This window comes from Hyalella azteca, unplaced genomic scaffold, assembly GCF_000764305.2.
Source record: "Hyalella azteca isolate HAZT.00-mixed unplaced genomic scaffold, Hazt_2.0.2 contig5164, whole genome shotgun sequence".
Lineage (NCBI taxonomy): Eukaryota > Metazoa > Arthropoda > Malacostraca > Amphipoda > Hyalellidae > Hyalella > Hyalella azteca.
This window is the reverse complement of record NW_025935363.1, coordinates 87977-107490: the sequence shown is the minus strand read 5'-3', so window position 1 is coordinate 107490 and position 19514 is coordinate 87977. Positions and strand designations below refer to the sequence as shown.

General features: G+C 44.7%; 3 protein-coding genes across 3 annotated transcripts in view; 1 reads left to right on the top strand and 2 right to left on the bottom strand.

Annotated features, from left to right (window-relative positions):
• Positions 1 to 764: 764 nt before the first annotated feature.
• On the bottom strand, positions 765 to 13187 carry LOC108664894 (DNA topoisomerase 3-alpha). The gene is made up of 17 exons (XM_047880312.1): positions 12809 to 13187; positions 12016 to 12149; positions 11174 to 11292; positions 10321 to 10491; positions 8889 to 8905; positions 8318 to 8578; positions 7236 to 7475; positions 6349 to 6457; positions 4923 to 5103; positions 4597 to 4684; positions 4010 to 4093; positions 3577 to 3735; positions 2944 to 3418; positions 2425 to 2435; positions 1119 to 1246; positions 962 to 1082; positions 765 to 794 (listed from the first exon to the last, which is right to left on the bottom strand). The coding sequence occupies exons 1-17, from the start codon at positions 12890 to 12892 to the stop codon at positions 765 to 767; spliced, it is 2412 nt and encodes an 803-aa protein (XP_047736268.1). The 5' UTR covers positions 12893 to 13187.
• Positions 13188 to 15313: 2126 nt separating this feature from the next.
• LOC108664893 lies at positions 15314 to 16581 on the bottom strand. The gene is made up of 3 exons (XM_018151587.1): positions 16294 to 16581; positions 15867 to 16020; positions 15314 to 15348 (listed from the first exon to the last, which is right to left on the bottom strand). Exons 1-3 carry the CDS (start codon positions 16579 to 16581, stop codon positions 15314 to 15316), a joined length of 477 nt encoding a protein of 158 aa, XP_018007076.1.
• A 1474-nt stretch (positions 16582 to 18055) lies between these two features.
• Positions 18056 to 19514, top strand: part of LOC108664892 (ATP-citrate synthase) — a gene marked incomplete in the record, with an annotated part of 32499 nt that continues 31040 nt past the window's right edge. Inside the window, 1 exon segment of the mRNA XM_047880311.1 lies at positions 18056 to 18206.

Here is a 19514-nt window from a genome sequence, read left to right as displayed (position 1 = left end):
GCACAACTCCATCTTATCCATATCGCACCATTCCATCTTATCTTTATATCACACCACTTCATCTTATCTCCATGTCATACCACACTTGCAAAATATCTTGTATTGAATGATGCGTTAGTCAATACGATGCCTGTATATTATTAATTCGTTATTAGCTCATCACTTACACCAAAACACAACCTACACATCACCACGAAACATCCCCACCTTTCATCCCCTCCACGTACTCGTATTATCTTTTTTATTAATCCTAAATTTTCTTCAAGAAGTCTTTCACCATCCCTCTCAGACTTTATTTTTCTCTCTAACAACTTCCCACTTTAGCCCCTACCACGTCCCCACTTTAGCCCCTATCACGTCCCCACTTTAGCCCCTACCACGTCCCCACTTTAGCCCCTATCACGTCCCCACTTTAGCACCTACCACGTCCCCACTTTAGCCTCTACCACGTCCCCACTTTAGCCTCTACCACGTCCCCACTTTAGCCCCTACCACGTCCCCACTTTAGCCTCTACCACGTCCCCACTTTAGCCTCTACCACGTCCCCACTTTAGCCTCTACCACGTCCCCACTTTAGCCTCTACCACGTCCCCACTTTAGCCTCTACCACGTCCCCACTTTAGCCTCTACCACGTCCCCACTTTAGCCTCTACCACGTCCCCACTTTAGCCTCTACCACGTCCCCACTTTAGCCTCTACCACGTCCCCACTTTAGCCTCTACCACGTCCCCACTTTAGCCTCTACCACGTCCCCACTTTAGCCTCTACCACGTCCCCACTNGCATTTCAGACACCTAAGGAAGGAATACAAAATTCTTTCAACATTTGAAGATTACGATATTATACATAATATATTATTATTATCATTATTTTTAATGTATATTAGAATATTATTATATTAATAATAATATAAAGAAATATTAAAATCATATACAATATTACATTCAAGCATCATTCTCACCTGCGACGACCATAAGCCGTTGCTGCTTGCACCTCCCCTAGGGGCGCCGCCCCCCACAAGGGACGGCTCCCCCAGCGCCTGCAGCTCAGACTCGTCCAGGTCCCAGAAGTCATCGTCCCCCCTGCCCACATGTCCCACTCACCCGTGTTGGGCCCACATGTCCCACTCACCCGTGTTGGGCCCAGTTTTCCTGACGGTGAGCAGCACGGCGTCCTCCCGGCAGTCGCACACCACGCGGTTGCTGTCCCCAGGGGCCCCACCGCCCCCCGGGGCCCCACTGCCCCCCTGGCGCGTCAGGACATGGGAATGTTAAGTAGTAATTAACTCAAGTTAACGGGTGGCTCGTTAACCATAATCAAACCTCATTATCTCATTAAACTTCTAATTTTAGCAACTGATTTTAAATATTGTGCATTTCAGACACCTAAGGAAGGAATACAAAATTCTTTCAACATTTGAAGATTAAAATATTATACATATTATATTATTATTTTTTAATGTATATTAGAATATTATTATATTAATAATAATATAAAGAAATATTAAAATCATATACAATATTACATTCAAGCATCATTCCTGTCTCTTATACACATCTAGATGTGTATAAGAGACAGGTACTGGGTTATATTTTTTATTATATATTGTGATGTCGGTGTGCTCACTTGTGACCTGTGCTGCCTGGGCAGGTGGTGGAGATCAGCACGGAGGACATGCTAAGCAGCAACGGCGACAGCTGCGGCAGCCTTGGCGCAGTGGGCAGCGCGACTAAGGACGCGTTACTCGACACTAGCAGCGTGGACAACCTCATGTACTTCGTGCACTACCAGGGCTGGAACTCCCGCTATGATGAGTGGATCAGACGCAACCGCATCGCTAAGAACACCAGCTATTGTCCCGTCAGTAACGCCACTTCCAATAACGTCGCTAATAAACTCAAGAATAATCTTCCCAACTCTTCACCTAGCAATGCTAAAAAAGAAATGGTGAGTAAAGTGTGTAGTAATTACGCTCACTATTGGGTCATCTTTATTCACTGATATCTTTTTTCTCGTATGTAATGTAATTTTAATATCTCTTAAATTTAATCCCTTGTATTAATCAAGGGAAGAATTATGTAGTACTATACATAAATATGTGTCGAGTACAAAACTTCTGGTCTGCAAACCTTCATATCTAAACAACTCTTAGTNACAGACAGACAGACAGACAGACAGACAGACAGACAGACAGACAGACAGACAGACAGACAGACAAACAAGAAGTGAAGTTAAAGAGAAGTGTTGTAAAAAATAGAAACGTTTTCAAAAAAAAACTTTTTTTAAGTTAAAAATAATTTTAGAGTATTTAACGTTTTCATATTCCCAGCGTTTTGTTGTTCAGTATGTTGAGATATGTTTAAATTCCAGCAGCCAAAGTATCAACAAGTTACAAGACTCACTTGGCTTTTAGTTATGACTCACTTTTTCAAACTCTCAACACACAGAAAAATAACAGCAAAAATGAAGTTATTGTCTTAAAGAGCATAGTATGAACGTCATTAAATATGAATGCCTTCTTTAAAACCAATGCATTATTTATTTCAGTTACAATACTACAATATGAAAATTATATCATTATTAAACACATTAAATTGAAGATAAAGCTAAATATACAGTTTATACAGGGCAGCCATGAAGTGGCCAATTAACACATGTTCATTTCTGAATAATCTGACGAAAAAAAAAACTTGCTCAAAAATTTAGATCAACTCAAAAATTGCAATAATAAATTTGTTACGTAAGAAGTTGGTCACTTTCTTGAATTATATTATTTTTATTTGTATTGAATTATAATATAGAAACTAAGCAAGCTCGTATTAATAATAAGATATTTGTTTCTTTAACCAAAATTGAAGATTTTTTGTAAGGACACTAACCGCCGGCCGGTCCCCCTCTGCGGGGACCTCCTGCCCCCCGCTGAGTGGATGTAAGGACACTAACCGCCGGCCGGTCCCCCTCTGCGGGGACCTCCTGCCCCCCGCTGAGTGGATGCCGCCCCCCGCTGAGTGGATGCCGTCCCCCGCTGAGTGGATGCCGCCCCCCGCTGAGTGGATGCCGCCCCCCGCTGAGTAGTAGCCGCCCCCCGCTGAGCCCCAGCAGCGCCCCGCTGAGCTCCTCTTTGCACAGCCCCGACCCTGGGGACAGCTGCCCCCCGTGGGGCTCCCGCAATTGCCGCTGCCCCCACAGCTCTCCCTCGTGGAGCAGCCACTCCCCTCGGGGCCACCCTCCCTCTTGAGGCATCCTCTCCCCTTGGGGGGGCAGTTCCCCCCCGAATAGCCCCCAGGGAGCGCACCCCCAGGACGTCGAGGACGGTGGGGTCGCAGCCCATGACGCAGGTGGTGGCTGAGTCCCCCAGCAGGGGGGCGTACGCGCGGGGGCGCAGCCCCAGGCGCACCAGCGATGGGGCCCCGACGCACTGCAACGGAGCACCGAGTTAATATAATATAACATAATATGCTAATATAATATAATATTAGATAATATAATATAATACAATATAGTGGGGCTAATGAGACGCTAGGGGGGTGTGTCTCACCGTAGGGCACGTGTCTCACCGTAGGGCACGTGTCTCACCGTAGGGCACGTGTCAGGCAGGACCTCAACGCTGAGGACATCACCAGGAAGCCACAGACACACACGACACTCAGGGAAGCCCTGGCACGACAGGAACCACGAGGACGGCGCCTTCTGCTTCAGCACCACGTCGGACCCGCACGAGGGGCACGAGCACACCTGCAGGGGGATTGTGTTCAGTGGGGGGAGCTGGGTAATTGGTTATTTCACTGCCAAAACTCGACATTTCTTCCATCTTCTTGTAAAAAAAAAGTCCAAAAAACTTACAACAGGAAGGTTCTTACTTTGTGACCCTCAGAAAAAAGGGTACTGAGTTTGTGCCCTCCTCAGCAATGGGGGACCCTACACTGCGCTCCCACAGCAATGGAGTGCCCTACACTGCGCTCCCACAGAGCTGGGGTCTCTACTCTATCCATGGGAAAGTCACACTCACCCTGGGAAGAACCGCCTGGGGAGGAGGAGGTTCAGATGGCTGCTCCTGCAGGAGGGCGGCTAGGGCGCTGTCCAGCTTCTCAGCCTGTGGGCGGCAGCGGTTAGTCATTTCAATGATATTATATGCTTCTTTAATATATTCATTCCCATTGCATAATATATAAATTAAGGTATCTACGCAATCACTAATTTTAATATTTCATTTCCATCAGTTATATAATAAATAAGTTTACAAGGTATCAAGACGAGAGGGCAAGTGGCCGCTGGGACAGAGAACGGAAGTTGGAAGGACAGAGGTGAGAAGGCCGCAGGCAAGAGGCCGGCAGGCAGGCAAGAGGCCGCAGGCAAGAGGCCGGCAGGCAAGAGGCCGGCAGGCAAGAGGCCGGCAGGCAAGAGGCCGCAGGCCATAGGGCCGCAGGCAAGAGGGCTAGAGAACCAAAGAGGAATAGAGGTGAGGGTAAAGGAAGTTCATTTGCCACAGAATGAGAGGTTGGAGGACCAGATGCCAGATTAAAAAGGGCCAGTATATCAAAGTCTCTGCCAATGAGCCAGAGGCCATAAGGCCAAGAGCCAGGATGGGGAGGCCACCTGCTGGGAGGCGGCCTGGAAGACCTCCTTGTAGCGCTGCACCTGCTCCCTCAGGACGGCATCCGCGTCCCGCCGCCCCTCGCAGATCCTGAATTTTCATCAGTAATTATTAACAATTACAAATATTTTTCCTATAAAGGTAACTTTTTTCCTGCGACAATAATGTAATATTTTAATGATATACTTCGAATCTACAAGTTTCTTTAACCAACACTCTTTCAATAACAAACAGCCTCATGTCCATGCGAGATATTATCATAAACTTTTTAGAAAAAAAATATAATATTTTTAAGAAGAATGTATAAATAGAAGGTCCCCCTACTGACGCCTTAAGATCCTCTTCAAGCCCCGCCCTGAGGTGGGGCTGGGACATCTGGAAGCCCATATCATCGTAGCCGTTGACAAGCCCCATGCCCAGCGTGCCGGGCACGAAGCGGGCATCTTGCAGCCCCACGTACGACCGCGCCTTGATCGTCTCGATGTGCTCTGCGTGCGTCGCGTCTGTGCCTGCGTACAGTAGTGATTACAGTGCCTGTGTACAGTACAGCAATTAGTGCCTGTGTACAGTAGTGGTTACAGTGCCTGTGTACAGTACAGCAATTAGTGCCTGTGTACAGCAGTGGTTACAGTGCCTGTGTACAGTAGAGTTTACAGTGCCTGCGTACAGTAGAGTTTACAGTGCCTGCGTACAGTACAGCAATTAGTGCCTGTGTACAGTAGTGGTTACAGTGCCTGCGTACAGTACAGCAATTAGTGCCTGTGTACAGTAGTGGTTACAGTGCCTGCGTACAGTACAGCAATTAGTGCCTGTGTACAGTAGTGGTTACAGTGCCTGCGTACAGTACAGCAATTAGTGCCTGTGTACNAGCTCAGTGGGTCAGCAACACCTGCCACTGAGCTCAGTGGGTCAGCAACACCTGCCACTGAGCTCAGTGTGTCCAGTTGACCCACCTGTGGTGGGCTCGTCGGCCCACTGGAAGAAGTTGCACTGCTCGTCCCGCCCTTTGCTGCACACCAGGAACTGCCGCCCCTTGTTGGGCCCCTCCTTCTGCACCGTCCGCCTGCCGGGACCAAGGTGCCTTAGTCTACCTAAGTCACGGGAGCGTTGGTATTAGTCACGGGGAGGAGGTCAGGGAAAGTCACGGGAGGTCAGTACAAGTTATGGAAGGGACACAGCAAGTCCACGGGGTAGGGTTAGTGAAAGTCAGGGAAAGGGTCTGGAAAAGTCACGGGGGAGGTCAAGACAAGTCACGGGGACCTCATGGCAAGTGTGGCGCGTGTTGGGCAAAGGGGCACAATAACAGGGATGGGGAAGATGGGTAATGGGACGGCACTAAGAATTCTCCCGAGCGTATCTCTTAAGGTACTATACTCATGATATTAGTGCCTGCGTACAGTACAGCAATTAGTGCCTGTGTACAGTAGTGGTTACAGTGCCTGCGTACAGTACAGCAATTAGTGCCTGTGTACAGTAGTGCTTACAGTGCCTGTGTACAGTACAGCATTACAGTGCCTGCGTACAGTACAGCGTTTACAGTGTGAACTTTACATTTCAGCATTTACTGTACAGACTTTATTGAGCCAACTTTACAATACATTCAACTAAGTTTCAACTTTACAGTGCAAGCTTCACTGTACAGCCTTCGTCACATGCACCCTGGGCCCCCATAGGCGGGGACAACAACTTCTTGGGAACAGGAGCCCCAAACTGATGAGGACCCTCCGGGGCCTCATTCCCCACTCCTGCCTCACCAATGCCATGCTTCTCCATGAGGGCGATGAGATCTGCCTCCGTCAGTAGCGCTGGAGGCGTCGTCTCCGAGGCCACCTTCACCAGCTCCATGGGGAACTGCATGCCCGTCTGAATGAATAAAGATATGTTAGTTGCTACAAACTAACAGTTGGATAAATATTATACTTCTCAAACTATTTAGTGAAACGGATTTTGCCACAAAACTGTGACAATGTGAGCATGTCTGTTTATGTAACATTTATTTTTCTAGTTATTTTCATTATATATTTATTAAATATATATAATTCATTTATTTAAACATATATTTATATCGGAATTAATACATAATCAATTTACTTTGTTTACGCAAAAGAAGAAGGAGACACCAATATGGCAGCCACCTAGATAAGGATAACACGAAAAAATAAACAGCAATGGTTGTGCCGAGAACCATTGACTCGGCGGATTAGCGGCGTCTAGGCCTATCGCATTTTAGGAATTCATTCACCTAGCAGCCGCCTTAGACAGATGAACTATCGTCGTGTCGGTAGTCTCGCAATTTTGTTCCGTTAAACAGCCCTTGAAAACCAATGTAACTTAAGTTTAGTTGCTAAGCCTTTTGAATCATGTACCTACTGTTCAGTATATTCATGTACGTTTCAATTTGCTTTTTTCTTGATTAGTAATTAATTTGTCAAAATTTTCATTGAGCCAGTCCATTGTTTTCGTCTTTGTATTTTGTTTTCCTGCTCTCTGGGCAGATCCACGGATTTAAGTAAATTTCACCAGCTACAAACGCTGCACGTTTTTTACCCAAGCCAAAGTGGCGTTTACACTGCCTCGGCATTGACAATGGTAGTGTGGAAAGTAGGAGGTTCCGAGTGGAAGGCATGGGCTTATCAGTCACCTGATAGTGAGGCATGGGCTTATCGGTCACCTGATAGTGAGGCAAGGGCTTATCAGTCACCTGATAGTGAGGCATGGGCTTATCGGTCACCTGATAGTGAGGCATGGGCTTATCAGTCACCTGATAGTGAGTCATGTGCTTATCAGTCACCTGATAGTGAGGCATGGGCTTATCAGTCACCTGATAGTGAGGCATGGGCTTATCAGTCACCTGATAGTGAGGCATGGGCTTATCAGTCACCTNTAAGAGACAGCATTCGTACGTAAGACTTGGCTAAAAGCGTACTATCAAAACCATCTGGCCAACTGACCAATCAGAGGCTTTGGATTTGTTTACATTCTGTGAACTTCGATGGCGGGAATCGATGCCTTTGATAGTATCGACTATCGAATGCTGTCTGTTGGTATTGCTCCTTGTTGGCCCAGAAAAAGCCGTTCCTTAATAGTTGTGAACTGTTTTTAATAAACAGCGTGAGTTGAAGAAGAAATCTGTGTACGGAGCTAAAAATTACGGTCGGCAGAGATATAAAGTACCGACTAGAAAGAATGAATGAATTGAATTTTTGAAAATTAATGAAAAATTTTTTGAAAACATGAATTGAATTTTTTTCCAATAGCACTGTTTAGCACGATCACATATTTTGATCGTGCAAATGTTGCACGATCAAGTAGTGGAGCCATCACAAGTAGAGCCATCATTCTAAGCGTGTATAATCTGCGGTGTCGGATTATTGACAAAATTCTATAAGTCAAGGTGTTGCAACTTGCTAGTAAATCAATAGTTTCCTATCGCTTCAGCAGACACTCTAAACTTTTGGGGAACTTCACTTACGACATCTCCGAGCGGGCGTACAGTTACGTTACTTATCTTCCCGCGCAAATGTTTTGATAATACCTCCTCTAGAGTTACGTCATCAAGTCAGCACTTACGCCACTCGTAAGTCGATTTTGCGTACTTACGAATTTTTGATAATACGGCCCCTGTGCTAGAGGATAGCCTTACCTCTCCACTGGGGGTGGTCGGTCTGCAGCAGGACGAGGGGCGCGAGGGGGAGGGAGGAGGGGAAGATGTTGGGGCCTTACCTCCCCACTGGGGATGGTCGGTCTGCAGCTGGACGAGGGGCGCGAGGGGAAGAGAACTGGGGAAGATGTTGGGGCCTTACCTCCCCACTGGGGATGGTCGGTCTGCAGCTGTACGAGGGGCGCGAGGGGAAGAGAGCTGGGGAAGATGTTGGTCTCTGTCCTGGGGTAGCTGATGAGGCCGCTGGTGTAGAGACGTTCCGCCACCTGCAGCGCCGCCTTCGCCGACATCCCCAGCTTGCGCGACGCCAGCTTCTCGAACTCCTGCACGCACACTCACTAATATAAATGGGTCATATTTACTCGACACACCAACTGCACGCACACTCACTAATATAAATGGGTCATATTTACTTGACACACCAACTGCACGCACACTCACTAATATAAATGAGTCCTATTAACTTGACACACCAATTACACGTGGCACGGGTACCTCGTTTAACTTTTTGCCGCTTTAAATTGAATCTGGATAACCCACATGGGGCAAAAAAAAGTACATCGCTACTTGGAGAAAGTCGTTGCGTAAGTTGCGCATTGCGAGTCACTCACGACAGTGTCCAGGAACACTCACGACAGTGTCCAGGAACACTCACGACAGTGTTCAGGAACACTCACGACAGTGTTCAGGAACACTCACGACAGTGTTCAGGAACACTCACGACAGTGTTCAGGAACACTCACGACAGTGTTCAGGAACACTCACGACAGTGTTCAGGAACACTCACGACAGTGTTCAGGAACACTCACGACAGTGTTCAGGAACACTCACGACAGTGTTCAGGAACACTCACGACAGTGTTCAGGAACACTCACGACAGTGTTCAGGAACACTCACGACAGTGTTCAGGAACACTCACGACAGTGTTCAGGAACACTCACGACAGTGTTCAGGAACACTCACGACAGTGTTCAGGAACACTCACGACAGTGTTCAGGAACACTCACGACAGTGTTCAGGAACACTCACGACAGTGTTCAGGAACACTCACGACAGTGTTCAGGAACACTCACGACAGTGTTCAGGAACACTCACGACAGTGTTCAGGAACACTCACGACAGTGTTCAGGAACACTCACGACAGTGTTCAGGAACACTCACGACAGTGTTCAGGAACACTCACGACAGTGTTCAGGAACACTCACGACAGTGTTCAGGAACACTCACGACAGTGTTCAGGAACACTCACGACAGTGTTCAGGAACACTCACGACAGTGTTCAGGAACACTCACGACAGTGTTCAGGAACACTCACGACAGTGTTCAGGAACACTCACGACAGTGTTCAGGAACACTCACGACAGTGTTCAGGAACACTCACGACAGTGTTCNACCTGCCAGGGGCGTGACATGAGTACCTGCCAGGGGCGTGACATGAGTACCTGCCAGGGGCGTGACATGAGTACCACAATAACCAGGGTAAGGCAACATGAATTCCACAACATCAGCTGATTTGGGTAAGATGAATAAACGAACATAGTAGACTATGTAGCGTACGACCATGCTTTGCGCTAACAATAATAACAAACAATAGTATAATATATAATAAAATAATTTTATGGTCAGTACAGATTCAAGGTAGTAGCGCAAAACGCGATCGAGCGTTTAGTACACTTAAACCTCAACACGATGACTCCAGTATGGCTACCACGAAATGTATTTCTCCTGGACATAGTGCTACATAATAAAATTCATAATAGTATAAAAAATGAAATAATTGTACAAGATGAAGTAATCGGAGTCAATGAGTTAACAGACCAAATTAGGGTGCTGCCAACACCTCCAATAATGGGTCAAATGGTAATGGCTGGTTGTGAGGGCAGCGAAGAGCCCCAACTGTACCTTAGATCCTCCAGGGGGCAGCGAACTGCCCCGACTGTACCTTTGATCCTCCAGGGGGCCAGCAAACAGCCCCAACTGTACCTTTGATCCTCCAGGGGGCCAGCGAACAGCCCCGACTGTACCTTTGATCCTCCAGAGGGCCAGCAAACTGCCCCGACTGTACCTTTGATCCTCCAGAAGGGCTCAGGGATGAAGTCCTGGATAGCCTTGTATCGCTGCACCACAAAGCCCAGCGTGGGGAACTGACACGACCCATAGCTGATGAGGGTGTCCACTAGGGACGCGGGGAACACCTTCTGCAGACGCAGCGTCTGGAACCTCGTGAACGCCGCCCCTGGGGAAGACATGTGGGGAGATAAGGTACTGGGGGGAACACCCCTGGGGAGCATGACCCACCTAAGGAGAGCATGACCAACCTATAGAGAGCATGACCCACCTATGGAGAGCATGACCCACCTATGGAGAGCATGACCCACCAATGGAGAGCATGACCCACCTATGGAGAGCACGACCCACCTATGGAGAGCATGACCCACCTATGCGCATCATGACCCACCTATGCGCATCATAACCCACCTATGTGCATCATAACTCACCTATGTGCATCATAACCCACCTATGTACATCATGACCCACCTATGCACATCATGACCCACCTATGCACATCATGACCCACCTATGCGCATCATAACCCACCTATGTGCATCATAACCCACCTATGTGCATCATAACCCACCTATGTGCATCATGACCCACCTATGCACATCATGACCCACCTATGCGCATCATAACCCACCTATGTGCATCATAACCCACCTATGTGCATCATGACCCACCTATGCACATCATGACCCACCTATGCACATCATAACCCACCTATGCACACCATGACCCACCTATGCGCATCATAACCCACCTATGTGCATCATAACCCACCTATGTGCATCATGACCCACCTATGTACATCATGACCCACCTATGCACATCATAACCCACCTATGCACACCATGACCCACCTATCCTGAGGTCCAGCTCGCTACGCACGTCCACGGCTTTGCTCTGCAGTTCATCAGGCGCCCCCAGCGTCGCAATGGCGCGCGTCACAGCGCCGGGCGTCATCTCCGAGAACCGCGCCCTGAGGGGGCATCAGGACGGGGAGGGTAGGACATCGGCATGAGGGGAGGGGGGTAAAACATCGGCAGGGAGGAGGGAATTGTTGTTATGAGGGTGTTGTGGGGGCATTGGGAGGAGGCCTTAAGGCCCTTTTCCACTATGGGACAGATTCGGAAGGTTTGAGACTGGCCTGAGACCTATAAACCTCGTGGCTGGGCCTCAAAACTGGCCTACGGGTTTCCACTACGTTTCATCAAGGCTACCTGACTGAGTTCCATCTGGGCTGCTGCTCCGCCGCACGCGACATTTCAGAGCCTATATTGGAGCGACAGCAAAACACAACCTGCTGGGACGGAAGTCACAGCGACACTCCCGCAATCAGCGACTCGCTCATAGTCAAGGATTGAACAGGGATTGAATCCCCGTTGCGCCAGTCTTGATGGGCCAGACTGCCTCAGTCTGGACTGAAAAAGCCAGTTTTTCAGGCGTCAGTCTCGCAGTCAGTCATAGATAGTAGAAAAGGGCCTTTATGGGTATGTTGAGAGGGCACTGGGGAGGGGGTGAGTGGGTTACAGGGGTGCCAGCTGTATTAGTACTGTTTCTAGTACATAACTGTAGGAAATACCGGTACTATAAACTGTGTAAGAAGTAAGTACATCTAACACAAGTAACAAGTAACTACATGTAACACAAGTAACCACATGTAACACAAGTAACTACAAGTAACAAGTAACTAATAACTAACCTGAGCACAGTTATGTTAGGCTTGACTGCACGGCACACAGAGATGATCTCGAAGCCAATGTTCTCGCCCTCTCTGTCGCAGTCCGTCCACACCACCAGCTTGCTCGCCCCCCGCACCTCCCGCTCCAGGGTCCTCTGTGGGGGAGGGGGGCTTAGAGAGGGTATAGGCTTAGAGAGGGGCTGGGCTCAGAGAGGGTCTGGGCTCAGAGAGGGTCTGGGCTTAAAGAGGGTCTGGGCTCAGAGAGGATCTAGGCTCAGAGAGGGTATAGGCTCAGAGAGGGTCTAGGCTCAGAGAGGGTCTGGGCTCAGAGAGGGTCTGGGCTCAGAGAGGGTCTAGGCTCAGAGGGTCTGGGCTCAGAAAGGGTCTAGGCTCAGAGAGGGTCTAGGCTCAGAGGGTCTAGGCTCAGAAAGGGTCTAGGCTCAGAGAGGGTCTAGGCTCAGAAAGGGTCTAAGCTCAGAGAGGGTCTAGGCTCAGAAAGGGTCTAGGCTCAGAGAGGGTCTGGGCATAGAGAGGGTCTAGGCTCAGANAATAAAATTTTTTTATGAGTATAGAAATAAAGCCACTTCAATTCCGTATCAATTCAATTTATATTTTAATAGTTCATATTGAAATTAAATCATGGTTCAAATTTATGCCATAAACATTTATAACTTTTACTATAATCAAGAAAATATTGTAAAGCACAATAAACATTTATAACTTTTACTATAATCAAGTAAATATTGTAAAGCACAATAAACATTTATAACTTTTACTATAATCAAGAAAATATTGTAAAGCACAATAAACTCACACGCGTAGCACCACCCCGGGATAGGATGTTGGCCAAGTTCTTGGCGGCGTCATTTTTCTCGGCAACATTGAGCACCTTCACCATCTTTGGTTCCTTCTGATGTGATGTTCCTTCAGTGTGATGTGTTAATGGTGATGCAGGCTCATCATCCTTGGCTGATACTCGAGAAGTGGAAATTGATTTTGCATCCAAGTGAAATCCCGGCTTGCACTTATTACTTAGATGGATTACAGAAGAAAAAAGCCTGATTTTGTGTATCCAAATGATGGATTTTTTGAGGTGGTCTATATTATGTTGAGGGAATAGGAATTTAGTGCCAATGCAGGGCCCATTTCTGGCCTTGAGTAAGTAAATGCATTGAGCTATTTTAATTGCTTGCATCTGTTGAAAATAAGAGCCAAGAATTTTTAGTGCCTTATCTTGATAATAATAAATATAATGAATAAAAATAATAATTTAATATGATTAATAAGATATTAATGCATAATGATGAGGCCTAATTATTTTACTCACTAGAAGTGATGCCTAATTATATTAAATTATTATGAGGCACAAATATCAAAAAAAGAATAATACAAAATTAAAGAAAGAATAGGTATTGATAATTGTTTCAATAAGAATTCCAAGCCTAGGTACCTAAGACACAATTTTTTTTTTTACTTTGTTGCCATTTGGATTGTAATCAATCTTCTTTAGCATTTGATATCTATCTCCCTTTCACAAACACAATGCAATCAATCATAATTACAATCACAAGCCTGATCATAATTAATTGCAATTTGCCAGAAGTTGTGCACCTTATTGGAAGAAATGGGACATTAAACTTATTAATTTCTTGGTACAACCCTTTTTTGCATGCTTTTCAAGTAAAAAAATTGACACTAATTTCATGGAATGACTTGTATATTAGTTTAAATTTCAATATTATTTAACTTTGTTATACAATCTGGAAAACAAAATCATACAAAGCTTGAAGCAGGAAGCAAGGAGTAACAATCAACGGGATAACCCATATACTTCATGGCCACTGTGACCAAGCAACATCTTCATAAATGGTTGTCAATCAAATGTCCACCGCATCAAGCCATCAACATCAAGTATTACACAGTAAAGGCAGTAAGCTGTATGTACTAATTATACCAGAAGCAGAATGTACTAAAATTTTCTAAATTGAATTTCAGGAAAATTAATCAATTCCATGGTAAGATATACTGGTAGATATTCCTCCCAAATCTGTTGTATGCTATAGGCCAATTCTGTCTTAAGTACACAAGTACAAAAATTAGTACATCTGGCAGGGAAGTGAAATTTTCAGCTTGGGTTGTGGATAGCAAGAGCATTGATATTCTGAGATGCAAGTGGTAGGTCGTGTCACGTGGATGGAGGCTGGAGGGTGGAGAGACGAGAAAAAAAAACAAGATGAAAAAAAAATAAGATGAGCCGAGAAAAAAAAAAAACAAGATGAGCCCTCCAGATTGCATTCTGGACACATACAGTACACTTGAATCGGCCGAGTTGAATCTGGCCAAATGAGCATTGACACCAGTGTGCCCCAGGCACAGGCGTGCCACAGCACACTCAACTGAGCGTGGCAGCAATCAATAGCCCACATAGGATATCTGGAACCCAAATTTCATCAGAATGTCCCCTTGCCCATTTCTAGCACATCAGCTGACCATTGGTGTGTCTATCTTGAAGCATGAGAGTCTTTAAAGAGCAGATACACTCCTTGAAAAACAGCTGAGGTCTTGCTGAGCGAGTGTTGGAATGTACCGGGACCGGATTTGCTACGCTGTCTGCCACCTTATTTTCACGGATACCAATGTGGCCTCTGATCCAGCAAAGCAATATTCACCCTGTCAAGTCACTTGACCAGCATCAACTTCTGTACCGTATTTCACAGACAATTTTGTGGTATGAGCGCCCAGAAGAGTGGGATTAAAGCTACAAAGTAAACCTTGAATCTGTCAGAATTAAGACAAGCTCTCTTTTCAGAGATTCATCCTCAGTGGCCAGTTGCATGGCCTTGTGTATTGCAAACAGTTATGCACTATGAACCAAGTGCTCTTCATCTTCAGACTTTGAGGTTTGAGCCATGAATTGTTTACTTGCGCCTACCTTGTACCTGCTCTAGTTTACTTACTTAGTAAAGTTCTAGTCAGCCTGGGGGCTAGGCTACTACTACTACTGCTACTTAATTGGTACTAGCTCTATTTCTGAGCTGGCTGTAATTATAATAACTAATGGAGTAAATATTAATGACAATGACACATGCACTTGCGCGGTAGATGCGGCTGTTGCTCAATGATCAACACAGATGCCTGTGCTTTATGATAAATGTGGCCAATGCCTGATGATAAACACTTATGCAAGAACTTTACGATCAATGTAGCCAATGCCTGATTGACACGGATGTACGCATTTTATGATTGATGTGACTGATGCCCAATGATTGATTCTGATGATTGCGCTTTGCAATCGAAGCAGCCAATGCCTGATCAACACTTACACACCCACTTTACGACAAATGTAGTCGATGCCTGACGATCGACACAGATGCACACATTTTACGATTGAGGTGGCCGAAAACCAATAATCGATTCCAACGATTGCGCTTTGCGAATGCCTGATGATATATACTTATTCACACACTTTACATACGATCGATTTGGCCGATGCCTGATGACCGACGCATTTGCTTTACAATCGATGTGACAGATGCATGATGATGAACACACTTTATGATCAATGTGGCATAACACAACATAACACAACTCATAACACTTCATAACAACACAACACTTTGTAACACAACTTAATTACACAACACATTTAATGCAACATAACATGACATGCATTATAAAACAAAACATTACAACAAAAGTTATAACACAACATATCATAACCTGTCTCTTATACACATCTAGATGTGTATAAGAGACAGCTTTTACACAGGTCTGTATAAATTCTCCCCTTTCCGATTTCTTTTGCGGAAGTCTGTATAAATTCTTCCCTTTCCGATCTCTATCGTGAAAGTCTGTATAAATGTGAAACTTACGAGCCTTCTTCTGCTTCTTGTCTTTAGCAGGAGGGACGGCAGGGGCGCCCTGGGCTTGCGCAAGCTGGTTCTTCAGCTGCAGCAGCGTAGCAACGTCTGCTGATATGTCTGCCTTGGACGCTCCTCCGGCTTTCAAAGCTCGAACTTTGTCTCCCTGTTCCAGAACATTTATAGTTGAAAAGTAGTAGTTCAAAATTATTGTAAATTAAATTTAAAAGTTTTTGACAGCAATCATAAAATATTGTTCATAAAAACAAGTCAGCTGTAAAATTGCGCATCGTTTCAAAAAAATGTGCTTCAATTTTGATAACAGAATGAACATTATCGTCAGAGCTTATTCGATTATATTTTAAGAAGCAACCGTGTAGGAAAATTTAGTGACACAGAAATACCTCTTTACATATTCACCTTTGTAAACACACCCTACCTGTTCATCAATCATCTTTTTGAGGCTTTCGATATCAACATTAACTATAGCTGGAAGAACAACGGCTGAATTCTTCTTGACTTGACATTTAGCCGCGCTGTCATCTGTGCCCTTGAATTGAAGCTGCCACTGCTGCAGTTCTTCATCGGTTATCTTCTTGATGAGAGGCTCAGGTTTTGTGACTTTGCAGCCAGAAGGCACAGCGTGAGGTAGCGCGTTGGGCAGGCGCCAATGTGTGGCATCAGGAAGGTTCATTATCTGCAGAATCTTGGCAGATGTGTCGGGCATGTATGGNACCAAGTGTGGTGCTCAAGATGTGTATAAGAGACAGGCTATACTGAACTTAACACCGACGTCAGAGTCGGTCCTACTTAAACTTCGTAGTCTGACAGACAGTAGTGGGAAATTTGCAGCAACACTTCATTACACTGTAATAAAACGCAACATCACATGTTAATGTTATAACACAACATAACATGAAAGAACACATTGTAACAACATAACATAACACATCATGATATATTAAATGCAAGAATTTCAATCTAAATGTTTCAGCAAGATCTTCTGAAGGCGTAAAGTTTGCTACTGAAGCGTCGCCAAAGATCTTGCAATATTCATCCACTCTCTGCAGACTGCACACTGCACAGTCAAGGGCCTGGGCTAGCCCTAGTATGGAATATATCTACTTGGCGAGCCGCGACTGAATTTTTCGAGCTGTGGTTTTATGGATTTGCCAGCCGTGATTCCATTTTCCGCGAGATTTCATACCTACTGAAATTATATGATATTAGAGCCGCGATATTTCAGACAAAAATAGGATTTTTCCAGAATCCAGACTAGGGCTAGCCTACAACATGAGCTCTCTACTGGCGCTCCGCTAAAATCTTTCAAATTGGCCTACGCCCTATGGGAAAACTAGAAATGATGGTTAAAAAAATGTCCAAAAATATTCAATTGGTCCATATTTGGATAAACTAATTGAATTAAGGAAAAAATTCCTACTTCCTAGCTTTTTCACTTTCATTTGGAATCAAGCAATCAATTTATTCCATTTATTTAACATAGAAGTGGCAAAGCAGAGAGTTTTTTAGATTCTCCTTCAAGTTCAATTTTCAAGTCATAGGCTACCTAGCTATGCAGGGGCCAGGGTTAAATGTTTATGGTTTGGTTTATGAGAGTAATGAGACCAGTCGACTTAGAATTTCATTTCAATCGGTCGGAAGAAACAACACTTTCTGAATAACTTTTCCCAAGTGTGAAGGTAGTGATATAGTATCATTATACCTAAGTCTTCTTTCGGCAACGGCAGAAATGAGACTCCACTTAGCTGCAGACTGCAGTAACCTGCATTTCTCATTTCTGCGTTCAAACCTCGCACAGAATTTCAAACGTTCTATACTCCGACTTCCGCGATTACTGAAAGTGAAGCAAAATTAATTTTTTTAGAATAAAGTAGAATTACTGTCGACATTTGATATCAACGATAAGAAAAATTTTGTTAACGTGTTAAAACATTTAATATTTCAATAATAGATGAAGATATATATACCGTCGATAAAGCAATTTAATCTAAATTATACTATTTTTCATAATTACATTCAAGTTAAGCGGTATCGAACTCCTTTAACTAGACATAACTTTAATCTGTGAAATTTTGTAAAATTTAATAAGACGAAACTTTATAGGAAATTACTTTGTGACGTCCATATGTGAGAGTTGACAATGTCGATCGCTGACTTTCGCGTGCTGTGCTGCCGAGCAGTGAGCAGTCGCAGCTGATTAGTGTGCAATCTGCAGTCGAATGTGTAGGGTGTGTCGTACGCAATCGTGACCCGCTCACCCAACTTTCGATTCCTGCGTCAAGACCGGATCATCAAGTTCATTTGAGATCAGAACCATCTCCAGAATACCAGGTACAAATATTTGTGTTTTCTACTAGATAAAAGTGGGCTTGGAAAAATTGCGACATGAATGTTGACAATTTTAGTGTACCGGTATCGTGCATATAATGTCAGGACAAACTAAGAAGCAGTGGCGGTGTGGACAAAGCTCCAGTTGCAGTTACCTCACCCTTTTTGTGATACGCCTTCGTCTTGCACTTTGTCTTGCTCTTTATCAATATACGTGGCACTAACTTCTTCTAAATCCACCTATCGTACATTTTTCTGTAGTACTACATTTGTGCAGCTATCTTACACTTTCCTGCGACAATAAGCTCTTGCACGCGATAATTTCATTTCACTTTATGTGGCACTAAGTTCTCGTACAGTTATCTTTTTTTTCTGTGACACTAGACTAAGTCCTCTTGCATTGTCATTCTATTTACTACTTGTCTTAGTCTAAGATCTTTCGTATTTTCTCTTCAGACGTTTATTTCTAGTACGGATATCTTTTCCTGTAGGATCAGCACAGGTAGAAAGTGCGATGGCAGTTCGTAACAGCACAGTTATCAGAATTAAACTTGCTTGAAGATTTGTATTGCGCTATTGCCTGCTTGAAAGAAGGACGTCAAGCAAAGTTAGGTTTACGGTTTTGCATCACCAATTGCACTTTCCCCGCGATAATCACTGCTTTTAATACTTTATTTATCCGCCCTTCAACCTAATTTTTTAAATTACTTGACCATTGATCTATCTTACAACTTGGATTGACAGATTTTTACCGCACTCAAAATAGTGTATGGGTCAAATAGTAACATTTGCTGCCCGTAGCACTGATCGATATGCTATGTTGAAGTAACTAACGTTTTCAGCATGATACCTACAAGGACCGAAATTGCATCAATATATGGTCCTAGACCCACTCATTTCTTTGAGCGCGTTTACGTGGAACGTAGATGTTTTTGGAAGGTAGCCCTGGATTCTCAAAGCTACCCGAGATGAGATGTGCTACGATAGCGGGTAATGTTTCCACGTGTACTATTGGCTTGCTTTCTTTTGTGAACTGGGCGCTGATTTGCTGACAGACGCATGACAGCGTGGCTCAAAATACCTGTTTGAGACGACGTGTAGTTATTGTTATGGGGCGCAGTTATTGTTCTTTGTTTACAGGCGCAGTTATTATATACAGGTGCAGTTATTATATACAGGTGCAGTTATTATTTACAGGTGTAGTCATTATTTACAGGCGCAATTATTATTTACAGACGCAGTTATTATTTACAGACGCAGTTATTATTTACAGACGCAGTTATTATTTACAGACGCAGTTATTATTTACAG